This window comes from Vanellus vanellus (assembly GCF_965231255.1).
Source record: "Vanellus vanellus genome assembly, chromosome: 4".
Classification (NCBI taxonomy): domain Eukaryota; kingdom Metazoa; phylum Chordata; class Aves; order Charadriiformes; family Charadriidae; genus Vanellus; species Vanellus vanellus.
The window spans coordinates 2,531,966-2,545,227 of record NC_138909.1 but is presented as its reverse complement, the minus strand read 5'-3'; the positions used below and the strand labels follow the sequence as shown (position 1 = coordinate 2,545,227).

Here is a 13,262-nt window from a genome sequence, read left to right as displayed (position 1 = left end):
ATGTCAACTTGAGACAACCACAAATGCTATTTACCTGCAATCATGGTACCATAGTAGTTTGTTTGGGTTTTTTTTTTTTTAATAATAAAACCACCACCACCAAATTTCTTGTTTTTAAAGCAAGCTTCCAAGTATTCACTTTTGGCACTAGCATTGCCCATGTAAAAATAACATGGTGGTTTTGGTTTCTAATCTACTTCTACTTACAACCTTAAAGGAATGGGAACTGGAGACTACTCTTGGGTGAAAGAAAGGAAGGGTGGATACCCCCTTAATAATTTTGGCTCAGGCAGATAAATCTGAGTCCAGAACATGTCAGAGCTGTTCCAGAAGATGCTGGACAGATCACAGGTCAAGCCTCCAGAACCTGATTGCTCTCCCATACCAGTCAGACTTCAACATAAAATTTAAAGGTACTCTTCTAGAGAAAAATTAAGATCATGTCCCTGGCCCACCCTTTAGAAAAAAATATTTTATTTGATCAGGCTGATAAAAGCCCGGTTTCCAGTCTGGTAATGGGAAAAAGCAAATACAGACATGCAGCAAGAAAGAAAAAAAACAAACTAAACAACAACCTCCCGAATTGTAATAATCCCTACAAAGGACGAGGGTGACATCCGCTTACTTTTTCTTGTCCTTGTCTTTCTTGGTTTGTTGGGAACCTGCCTGCTGAGCCTGCGACTGTAATAGCTGAGCTGCTGCTTTCTTCTTTTGAAAGTTGTTCAGCTCTTCTTCAAGTTCCTTCTTTTTGTCTTCCACTTTTTTCTTCTCTTCTTGGTGAGTCCTCTTTAGGTGGTCAAACTTTTCGTGAAGCTGCCGGGACAGAAACAATGAGAATCGGACGAGAAGAGAAGCACATTCACCCCAATTACTGGTCATGATGTCTGAAGCGGTTCTGCTGGCACTGAGGCCTCAATGCATTAACAGTAAGTCGTCACTGGCCTGTTCCAAGCACGCCTGACTTTGAGAAAAGCCCTGCAGTTAACACACACTTGCACACACTGATGGCAGGAATTTAGGTTGCTGTAGGAATATGACAGGTCTCTGGACATTTGCAAATCCCCGTGTCCCATTACACATTGGTGTGTACCTAAGTGGAGTCTCGTGCCAAGCAAGAAAACAGACCCATTCAGGGCAATGCTCTTCTCTCTATCTCCGTAGAAGCACACGCTCCTCCATGAGGTCCCAGAAACAGCTCCCTCCCCTGGCAGGACATTTACATTTTCTCTGTCCCACAGTAATCGGCGCTGACCTATACGCACCGAACAAATCATGGTAGGGCAGCTCTCAAAGAGCTCTGTCACATCCCTCTACAACTGTGCTGAGTGGGACTTACTGCCCTCTGGGAAGTCCTTGTCTGCTCAGTGAAAGTCTCCAGACAGGCGTGACCGCTCAAGGGCTGTGCCATAGCCGAAGATCCGCTGCACATCAACATCACTGAGCAGCAAACATTCTCTCCTCTGGGTGGGACTGAAGAGGAGAGAGCAGAGAGGACTCCCACGGCGCAGCAAGGCTGACGTTTCCGTGGGGTACGTAGCCACAGCTGCTGTTAGCATCACGCTGCAGCGCCTCCCACTCGCTCCACACTGTACATCCTCCTCCAGCTGCCCAAAACCAGGGAATACTCCTACTCCATTTTACAGGCACAGAAAAGCGGCAACGGGCTTGTGCAATGGGGCGACGCCACAAGTCCGTGGCAGGACAGGGAACTGAGTTTATATATGCTTCTTGAGGCTCTTTATGTACAGCAAGCACCTTTGCAGGCTTGATGGGGCAATCTGGATGCTCACCTTCTCAGGGAAGAAGGAAAAGTCCCAGCCTAAACCCTCACACACCATCCCCCGAGTTACATCATACTCACATCTTTCTCTGCTTCCTTCAACTCTGCTTCTTTCTCCTTCACTCGCATGACGAACATCTGCCTCATTTCGTCCTCCTTCTTCTGGAGCTCACCCAGGAATTCGTTCCTCTTCGCTTCGTAAGTCTCTTGGAGACTGTTAAAAACACAGAAAAAACAGTCAGAGCTGTGTTTCAGAGCTGTATTTCAAGCACAGTCATGAGTTTCCAGCCTTCGGTGATCTCACTGCACTGCGTCATCACAAAACTTTGTCAGAGGTCCCTGACTGCAGAGGCATGAACACCTTCTCTGAAACCAGTCCTAGCTTGCTAGGTGGCAGCAGTGGGAGACAAATTGCCAAGTGAAAATGAACACACGTTTCGGGATCCTGTAAATCACTGAACGGGCAGGATGACTATCCTCAAAAATAAACAGCCACTACGAAAGTATGTACAGCAATCCCCAATACTCCCATAGCTTGTGATCTGTTGGAGCCACACCTTCTAGCTTCTCCCACTGTTTGTCCCGAATCTCTCCGATCAAAGCGCAAGATCTCTGGAACAGACACGGGCATACCAGAGTGCAAAGTCTGGCTTCGTGCAGTTCATTAACCGTGACACTGACACAGAGTAAAACCACTTTTCACTCCTCATTGCTAACGGATTCAGATCAGGAGCTTTATTTAGATAAAGCCACATTGGGAGACCTCTCTTCCTCCTTGAGCTGTCAAGGGAGCCCACGCGAACAAGCAGCAGCATTCCTCCTCCAATTAACCACATAACTGGATTTCTTCATTCCTTTATTCCCCCTCTGCTTCCTGGCATTTCTTGATTTCCCCAGCAAAGAATTTTGACACAAAATATGTTGTCCACGCACCTCAGATTCAGAGCCTCTTAGGAACTCTGGATGCCAAATTCCTTTTCATTTTATTCCTTAAATGGATTTGGATATTTCAGCCATAATGATAGTGTGGGAATGATAACTATTTCCCCCATTTTTTGAAAACGCATTTTTTTAAATGAAAACACCATTGATATCACACACGTACTTTGCATCCATGCGTCTAAGGAACACATTAACCGCTGGGCTAGTGGAGCATCTTAATCCCATTAAAGCCAAGCTTTTGTCTTTCCTGGCACGTGGTGGGGGTTTTGGTGTTGCTTTCATTGCTTGGTTTTATTGTTTGCATTTTTTGGTGGTGTTTTGGGGGGTGGAGGGCAACGGGGGGAAGTGTTGAGCTAGGGAACAAGATTTGACAGGTAAACTCAAGTCTTGGGCTTATAACACTGCTAACTGATGGGCACTTCAGTTGCCTCCCAAAACACAGACAGGATGCCTAGAGCTGCTCTCGCACAGCACTGCCCACCCTGCAGGAATCACACGATTCCAGCTGACCGCACCAGCTTCCCACACATCGAAGCAAAAAATGTTCGTTCTAAAAGTGACATAAATCTTTTCGTGAGAGAACAGGGCGAGAGGCATCTTTAGATTCTGAACTAAATCAAGAACCAGACCACTCACAGTAGATATAGATCAGGAGACTCGAATCAAAACGTCCCTGAAATTCAGTCTTGGATTTAATCCTCTGACCGTGGACCCTGAAACTTAAATTCGTGAACCCTTTTGAAGGGTCTGGCTAGAGCCTAGTAAAACCCTGAGGGCAGATTGGCCTTCGCTGCTCAGTGAGCAAAAACTGAACCTGCAATTAGTGACACACTATACCAGGGAGCAGCAGAGCCTTGCAGACCGAAATGGAAAACTCCGCACACCGTTAATCGTATCCTGTATTGCAAACAATTTGTTGCAAAGCCCATTTATCGAAAACACAATACCAGGTGACCGGCAAGCAGGAAAAGGCTGGTGGGAGCGAGGGTGGTGGGGGTTGCTGTTAAATTGTTCCAGGTTCAATATTAATCCCAGCTTCAAGCTTAAAAAAAACCCCACAACACTTACCACTAACCTAAAGCCAGCAAGCATGATTCTCTAATGAAGTGACTCTGACTTCCAGACAAGCAAAGTTCTCAGGGAAACTGGCCCGGCAACTCCAGGCTGCATATGAAACAAAACCACTTACAGCCCTAAGGAATAACAGTCCAAACCAACTGGGATCCCTGCAGCTTCTCACAAAGATGACAAGGGAATTTGCTTTTTAAGTACACAAACATAGGAACCTAGATTACACGAGTAACTTGATTCCCCAGCACACCCCCACTCACACTGCATGATGCCCTTGCAAATAGCATTATTTATAAAAACCGTTTTGAGAAAATTAACCAGAGCAGCAGAGAAACCAGTCCACAACAGACGCACGACAGCAGGAGGCTCTCTGTGCAGAGGGCCCCATTTCACAGAGCAGATGCCTATGGGGGCACTGGTGCTCCCTCCTCACCTCCTGCAGCTTAGACAAGCAGCGGGGGTTCTGCCAGCAAGATGGTCTCGCCATCATCGCCAGCCTCCCTTTTTCACACCTCGCACAAGCGCCTACGCAGCACCAACGGTTTTGCTGGGGTCTTTTGCCCCGCTCACCCCAAGATTTACAAAAGTTCCCTGCTGGTGACTGATGCAAACTGCCCGGAGAGCGGCGGCCCCTGTGGCTCCCAGGGCCCAGACCCGGGGGAAAGGCATGCTTTTGATCCCTGGTCTCAGAAGGAAGAGCAGAAAGAACCAAACCTACTGTTTTCCTCATTTCAGATATACATCAGCCTCAGCCAAACAGCTTGGGATCATAGGTTTTGTTTGTTTATTGGAGGGAGGAGGCACCCAGAGCGAAGTGCTCTGAACTAGCACGTACCAGATGGAGAAATTCTGTACATTTTCATTTCCTTTCTACTTATAGCTTGGTCAAAAGAGGCCTCGTCTACAGGAAGCAATGGAAATTCCTCAGATTCCTCAAAGGGAAGGGCTGAGCCCATCTTAAGCTATTGCTCTCCAGAAAGGAAATCCAATAAAGCTTCACACTTGGGCTAAGTAACAGAACTGGGCTCGACCGATTCCAGCAGAGTTTCTGTGCTGCAAGAGAAATGCAGCTGCACGAACTCAGCCAGTCGCAAATAAAACTCTGAACTGATGCAAACTCTGTGTCATGGCACAGACCTTGCTCGGCTCATCGTGGAGCGCTGTTCTCCAGAAACTTGAACACAAGGTTCCCGGTCTGCCTTCTGCTCTGGAGCCTGTCTGGCTTTCCCCTGCTGAGGATCACAGATGATTCCGTCCGCAGTGATCTGCGGAAGTCAGCTGTGTAGCAGCTATCTCGGGGATGGCACAACAATTCCTCACACACACACACGTGTGTTAGGGGGGTAAACCCACATCGATGCACATTTGATTCTGACTGCCTTCCCCCGGGGCAGAGAGGAGCGTGGGATGTTGCTAAGGCAGCGGGTGCAATTATTGGGGAGAAGTTGTGGAGGAATGGGAAACAGGAAATGAAAGAAGAAAACAAATACTCCCTCCCAAATTCCCACACAGCTGTTGTCCCTGGCTAATGACTTGGGCTTCAGACCAATAAAGCTGTCTGACAGCATCAAATCTGCGTTCAGGAATAAGCCAAACCTCAAGCAGCAGACAACAGCACCTTCTTCACAACGCACCTTGGAGCGGCTGTGAAAAGCTCTAGGAGGATCAACAAGAAGATTTATCCCAGGATCTCCCCTTTCGTAACCAGTTCTAACTCTACACATGGGTCAACTTCATCGCAGCACGGACACAGCTGCACTGAACAAGCTGGCTGCCAAACACAGTTGAGCATGCAGGGGAGGAAAGGGGGCACTAATGTATCACCCGACCACCTCAAAACCTGTCCCCCTCCAAGGGCAAAAAGCCTCAGGAGGAACTGCTGAAGAGATCAAACTCACTATTCAACAGATTCACTCAAGCCTCCGTGAAGCTCATAGTACCGCCAGTAGGAAGATGAGCATAAGCTTCACTTAAGACTGGACAGTTCGCAGGTTTTAGGAAAGCAAGAGCAAGGATGGAGAAGATACACAAAAAAAAAATAAAAAAAAATAAAAATCAACTTCCCAACCCCCAAACGAGATTCTCCCAGCTTGAGAAAGTGACAAGCCAACAAAGTGAAGTTAGCTGATATTAACTGTTCCCAGACATGCCTACAGGTCCAGAATGCATACTACCACCAACTCCGTCACTGTGTCTTACACAAACATGCCTGCTTCCGTGATGCTGAGGACACAAAGAAACCAGCAAACAGCAGTGATCCTCACGGCAGGCTCTGCATTACCGCAGCCGCTCAGCCACGTACAGCAATGGACAGTTTCAAACACGGACAGCAAAAATCAGTTTGCAGAGTCCAGCGAGGAACCGCTCTCCACACTGAGTGAGAGGAGGAGCATTTAGAAGTCAGTCCTTTTGACACTTTTTAGTACGGGCTGACAGATAAAAGGTGGGAGATAGACTGAAAGGCACACACATGTGAGTGAGGGCCAGCAGGGATGCTCAGAGAGGGGTGCAAAGAAAATTGATACAACTTAAGCAACAGGGTACAGATAGATCCACGGACAAGTGCTGCTTCTTCCTAAACTTACCAGGTTGATCTGAAACGAGTCACATTCTGCCTTCAAAACACATAACCTTCAAGCACCCTGAATTTTGCAGGCTTTAGAAAGCCTGTACGGCCTCCACTATAGGGTTACAGACTTTTTCAAAGTGTTAAGGCAAGATTTGGCTTTCTCAGCCACCCAAGCGTTTCCTGTACAAATCCTCGGCCTTGAGGGCAAGACTGCATTGCACAAGGTCTTCCTCCCCAGCCACACTTTAAATATGAGCTGCTCTAAGTGACCGTGGCTATTCCCTCCCCGGTTCTTGCAAACATCGTCAATCCCAAACCCTCACATCTCTCTGGCTGTACAAGCCTTGAGTTACGCTTTCCTACCTGAAAGGCTTGCTGTCCGGATCCGTGTCCTTGAATCCCATCTCTTCAAGTTTGCAGCGCCTGTACAGCTCGTAGTGTCGGGTGTGCGTCTGCTCTCTCAAGTCCTCCATGTTCACTCGGATCAGCATCTCCCGCAACTTCACAAAGTCACAGTGGTTTTCATTTTCGACTGCAAGAAAAGACAGACCAGCCACAGAGAGAATGTTAAACCCGGGAGCCAAATCCCCCCTTTTCCCTGGACCCCTGCCCCAGTTCAGCAAGCCCGAGTTCTTCAGGCACACAAACAGAACTCCAAATCAGCTTGCACCAAAAGCCCTTGCTGAATTGGGGGTGAAACCATCCCACGCCAACACACAGGCACCAGTTCAAGGCCTTTCACTGGATTTGCAAGATGTCTGGGCTGCCCATCTGTCACCGAGCTCCTGTCTCTCCATGCATTTCTGCACCAGCAAGGTGATGATCCATTTGCACACAGGATTTCACTTCCAACTCAAATCAACTCTAAACCCAAGTCACCAACTGGAGCCCAGGCGGGCAACAAAGTCTCAGTTTCTAGCAGCGGTGAAAGGAAAGGTTATGAGAAGACCAGATCTTCAAAGTCTCTCTGGTACGCAACTAAATGTCTTAAACTATCTGGTCCTAGTTGCCTGGGAACAGCAAGAACCCAGCAGGATCCATGTCAGGTCCAAGCCTTCTTAAACACATTAACTTCTTTCCTAATTGTGAGTTATTTGCAGTATTATCCTCTGCTGTAGACATTTTGTCTGAAGCTGCTGGAGGGTCAGCTTGTATTTTTGAGAAAAACTTGGTGAGTTTTGCAGAGTTGCCCAGCGAATGTTCCCCTGCAGCTTGCTGGGCCATTCTCCAACGGGATACACAGCTGTCCCAGCCTTCCCCGTTGCTCATGCTTTTTTGCTAGCAGAAAAGCATAATGAACATAAAATGGAGATTTCAGTTTTCATTTTTCAAGCTAGTTATTTAGCATCTCCTAATAACGTTACCCTGATTTTACCAAAGCCTATGGCTAAGTTGACACCACCACCCTCCAGTCAACTCCCCTCCATATCTAGATCTAGGTTGCAAAGTCCTGATTTTGAGGAGAAGTCTTAGAGCCGTGACCTTGCTTTCTCAAGACAGATTTTGATAAGGACCCTCCAGAGATCAATGCACCTTTCCTCAGAATGAGACAGGATGACAAGGTCTTATTTGTGCTTTCGGTAACATACCCTGCACAACACCCCAGGGGTACTGCCTGGCTTTTGCCATCTTATTGCCGATCTTCACTTCTTCAGTGCTGCCAACTACTGCAAAAGGAAGGTGGACCTACAAAAGGAAAGGGACAATAAGGTTAGGGATTTCCTTCGTTGCCTTGCCAGAGATTGTTTCTGAAGAAAGCTGTTTACTGTGGCAGCTGTCCTGGATTTAAGTTGCTTAAACATCTTTGCAATTAATCTGGCATTTTAGAAAGAGCAACAGGACAGTGTGAATGAGAAACCTGCTCAGACTTAAAGTCCAAAATTCTGAAGTCCTAAAAATACAGGAGACACACATATTTTCCATGTAATTACAAAGCACAACTATCTTAAGCACAGAAGCAGTCTTACACACCAGAATTGAATTTGAACACTGATGAAAAATAATTGTCAAACAATTAAAAATAGAAAATAAAGTACCTTCTCCCAAGGAAGGCAGACTAAAAATTCAGGGGTTTTCTGCTGCTAGAAATAACTGCTAACGCTTCTTCTTAAAAAGGGCAAAGCTGTGAGCAAGGGGAAGAGCAGTGCCGACCCAGCCCTGGGCCGACACGTCTGAGTCACCGAGCTCTGCTACGTCCCAGTCTCTCCACGGGTGTGGTGGCGACAATCTGGGATCTACTCCCAGAAATGTGGCTGCTGCCAGGAGAGAGCTGGCCTCTGCCACCAGCCCACCCCCACACTGCTCTCCCTGCCTTAACAGCATCCAAAAGGGCTAGGCACAAGTTCTGGGAGCGGGTGCTGTGGCGGCCAAGCCGTGGTCACAGGCTGGGTGGAAGGGGAAGAAGCCAAGCGTTAGAGAAGATGTGATTAACTGGCAAAGGAGTTCCCCAGCAGCCGGGCTGCACCAGAGGAAGGCAGACGTGCTGCACCCTGGCAGAGCCATGTCCCTTCTCTGTCCCAACTTCTCCCTGTCGAGAACACAACAAACAGGGAAAAGAAGCAATACAGAAGTTTGCAGAAGGTCTGATGGCCAGCTGGACATGACAATTGCCCATCTACAAGCAGTTGTGCAGAGAAACTCACAAAAGCCTTGAACTTGCGAGAAAATGGCTTAATTTTGATGCCTCTGTTCCCTGTAAAACCACAGATAACTCCACTCACCCTTGCACTTGCTTTTGAGTGCTTTGGGGTTAGCACGTCCTCTTGGGTATTACGTGCCCCACCAAAGCCACTCAAGGGCCCTGTCAGCGCTGCTGTGATGCACGTCACTGCCAGAAACCCCGAGCTCAGGTTCTTCCCCTTTAGCTCAAAGTCAAGCCCATGGGAAACAGTCGTTTCCCTCTATAAACCCCACCAAAGCATTTCCTCTACCCTAGTCCTGTCTGCCCTCAAATGCCACCCCTAGCACTAAAGGAATGAGAAGGAGGTGAAAGCCAGAGCTCTTGCAGCTGATGGCCACCGGCCCTGCTGAGAGCTAGAACATCACTGATAACGCCCCCTCTCTCACCGGAAAATGAAACAAAGGCAGAAGTGAATCACCCCCAACTAAGAAACAAGTGGTCGTTTGGGACAGGAAACTCAAACCCCAGCCCTCTGCCCTGACCGCGTCGGGGCCCTGCCTCCCATCCTCTTCCTTTCCCAAGATGGGAATACTACAACAGGGCAAGGATATGAAAAAAGTGCTCAGAGAATCATTTGCCATATAATGAACTATATCAGGCCAAGCAGCCCACAAGTGACACGCTGTCCACCTCCAAAAGCCTTCTGGCCAGCCTGATATCCGTGCTTGGACTGCTGTTTTAAAGCCAAAAGAAACATAGCACCCCATGCTCTGCCATCAAAGATGGGTCCACAGAAACCAAGGCAAGCAAACCCCCCCTAGAAAAAAAGAAAAAAAACAACATACACTCATCGTGGCATTTATCTCAGCCACTGTCTCTTCATCTGTTGGGAACTGGTAGATCTGCACACCGTTGCTGACCAGCTCGCTCATGATTTTACTCTTGAACTTGTGCAACTCATTTTTTGCAATGGTGTCAGCCTTGGCAATGATGGGGATGATGTTCACCTGCAAGACAAAGACAGCACCTCCACATACAGGACTGCACATGTTGCATCACCGGGAGAGGATGGAGAGCAGCATGCATCCTGCAGCCATGGCCCTATAAGTGCCACCAGCCACCACCTCCCCAGCGGAAGACCTTCCCTGGAGCTGCTGCTGACAGCACTGCCGCCTTAGACAGGATTTTCAGGCAGCAGCGATGATGGCCTTAAAAAGAAGTCAAATGCAATTTGGCAACATGCTATTTCCTGTCCTGTTGTATTTCCCTCCTCATCCAAATTGGCTGGACAGGAAATGCTGTCATAGATTACTACAAGCTGTTCAAAAAAAAAAAAAAAAAAAAAAAAAAAAAGGAAAAAAGGAAATTACCATCGAAGCGCTTCTCCTCCACGCTGCAGCAGGCGGGATTACTCCAAGAGAGACACTCAGGCAATAGCCTCCCGTGGGCGTTTGCCCGGGTGTTATCCGGGACACCCAGGTGGGCAGCAGGGCTGCTGTTATCCCACTGGCAGTGGAAGCAGATGGTCTGTATCCAACCACACAACACACAGGGAGGGGGCTGACAGTGACACAGGCACGCTTCCTCCACCTGCATGCCCTCACACGCTCCCATACACCGCTGTACTGCGGGACTAGGGTTGATTTCTCCATGCACAGCTCTAAGACAACCATCCAAGAGAACCACATGATGGGGTTAACTCAGAAATTCAAGGTAAGTTACTGACTTTCTTCCCTAGACAGCTGTTTGCAACACTGGCAGCAGGATGGCAACCAGCAACCCCATGCAGGAGCCGAGGAGAGACAGCATGGTACCCTCAGTGCAGCTGAACAGATCGACGCACAGCAAGCGCCACGCAAGCATCTGCTTTGCTAGGAGAGGGCAAGAATCCATCACGACAAGGAATCCTGCTCTCTTTCCCTTTCTGCTCCCTCCAGAAGGACAATTTCCGCTTTTGATCTTGCAGGATTTGCTTTTCCTTGCAATAGCAGACAGAAAGGGTAGCGAGGAAGACGCTGATATTGACCTATATGAAGGGATTTTAACTACAGTACTTGAAAATCCTCTTATGTTATATCTCTTAATTCTGTTCAGAGGATGGCCTGGAGTTATTAAATCCCCCTTTGCCAAAAGATAAAACATGAAGGCCAATTAGCTCACTTTGCGTAAATCTCCATAACCCTATTTGAAGCTGAATAGGGCAGGGATCCTTCTCCATCACTGCATAATAAACAATCAATAAGCCACTCCAGGAAATAAAGAGCCATTGTCGTTATCTTCTACAAAATCAGGATCCAATGAGCCAAAGGTGCAAGGCAAACCAATTTAAATTGCTTAATCATGCTGTAAAGCAACACAGAAAGCTCAGTTTCAATACTTGAGTTTTACGTTTGTATCTCAGTTATTTTCCCTAGAAGAAGAGATGAAATTCTTGCAAGTATTTAGGAAAACCCCATGGTTTAAATCAAGCTCCGTTCCCATTCTTGCTAGTCATGACGGTAACTGATGAAGCACATGTCAAATAACATATTTATTCAGATTCTTCTTGTTTATCAGATTATGGTTAGAACAGCATTACATTTGCCATAGAAGATCAAATCACTGTTTGTGTGTAGCTGGATGCAGTCAAAACATGCAGACACAGCATTTTGACTCGTTTTTCATCAACTACTAAAATGACCTGAAGTGGTTTAGGTGTACTTATCTCATACACACTTACCAAATCAGGTTTTGTACAAGAACCTAATTAATCAATTGGACAAAGTGAAACAGAGATGGCAACCATGTCTTAAGTGCTAGAACTAGCAGAATTCAACTTCAACCTCTCATTTTTATTTACGCATTTAAGGAGGAAAAGGCACTTTTCTCTCTTTTTCAACAGCTAACTGATCTTTCAGTTGTGAACAAATCTGTCACTGAACTCGGCTGAGTTAACCCCACAGGAAAGCAAAAATAGTGGTCTCCTAACGCATCCTCAGAAACAGAGCTTCCTGCTTTCAGACTGGTAACTTTATAGCACAGCTGTGGAGCAAGCGGCCAAGTTTCCTAACCCAAGATGGGACTGGAAGAGAGTAGGAGCTCAAACTCTTAATAAGTCTCTGCAGTATATGATTCAGTGACTAACGACCCATTCTAGCAGCCTAGCCCAAGGTAAAGTTTTCACACAGCTTATCTGCAACGCCCCGCTGCTAAAAGCGGACAGTGATTTTCTAAGCAGGTTTAACTAAGCCTGTAGCAAGATCCTAAAAGCACTAGTAGGGCCACGTAAGGGTCAACATGAGCAGCAAGTACCTTACTGTCAAGCTTCTTCATGGTGACCAAGTCCAGGGACTTCAGCGAGTGTCCAGTCGGTGCAATGAAATACAGGCAGGCGTGAATTCTGGTGTCGTGGTAATTGAACAGGGATCGTTTGATCTTCAGCTCTTCTTGCAAGTAGGCTTCAAACTGTGCATCGATATATTCTACTATAGGCTTATAGCTGGAGAGAGAAAACAGGGCACAGAGAAAACCAGGGCATTCGCTGCTGCGACAGCACAAGTCACCGATCGGCACTCGGGAAGCTTCATGGGTGCTCTGCCCAGTACCGAAACAAACGCTGCTCTTAGGACCCTCCTACACTCCCTCCTTAGCAAGTGTGTCTTTCCACTCGGTGCACAGGGAGCGCGTTATGGACATATTAGCTAAACAAACTGGCAAAGACCCTGGACTTCAGGTGCAAGGAATCCACACAAGGCTTCTACCCTGAAAAACAATGTGTTTTACAGTCTCTGCAATTAAAGTCTGAGCTGCCGCTCTGCCAATGTCACTGGCTATCATCCAATACAAGAACATTTAAACATGAACCCACCATCTACCCTAGCTTGCCCAAAAGCTTGTTTGTGATCTTAAAAGCAGGAAGGGAGACTGACAAGGAGATGCCACGAATTTTTCAGGAATTGATATCTGTGAGCAAAGCTCAGGAGACAACTGCACCGTTTGGGTACTTTTGGGGGACCATTTTGTTAGAGAAAAAAATGCTGGTGCAGTATAACATGCCCTGATGTGACTAACTGATTGTGCTCACGGAAAGGTAACTTTTCAGTTTGCTCCTCCACCCACCGAGGGCAGCCTCGGGCCCTGCGGCCCAAGGAAGCTCTCCAAGGAAGGCACCGAAACCAAGGCACCAAGACAACACTGCCACTGCCTTCAGCGCTGGATTCACAGCGGTGTTACTGCCCTCCCGCAAAAGTAGTTGTGGGGAAGACGACGAACATCAGGAATTTTCAGGTCCTCCAGAAACA

The 13,262-nt window shown here is 47.4% G+C and overlaps 1 protein-coding gene across 1 annotated transcript in view; it reads right to left on the bottom strand.

Moving 5' to 3' along the window:
* Positions 1–13,262, bottom strand: part of SEPTIN11 (septin 11) — a 95,385-nt gene that overhangs the window by 46,976 nt on the left and 35,147 nt on the right. The window contains exons 4-9 of the mRNA XM_082483153.1: positions 12,274–12,460; positions 9,828–9,989; positions 7,952–8,048; positions 6,726–6,894; positions 1,862–1,994; positions 626–813 (exon numbers count right to left, since the gene is read on the bottom strand). Of these exons, the coding sequence (XP_082339279.1) occupies positions 626–813; positions 1,862–1,994; positions 6,726–6,894; positions 7,952–8,048; positions 9,828–9,989; positions 12,274–12,460 (936 nt within the window). The remainder of the gene's footprint in view (positions 1–625; positions 814–1,861; positions 1,995–6,725; positions 6,895–7,951; positions 8,049–9,827; positions 9,990–12,273; positions 12,461–13,262) is intronic.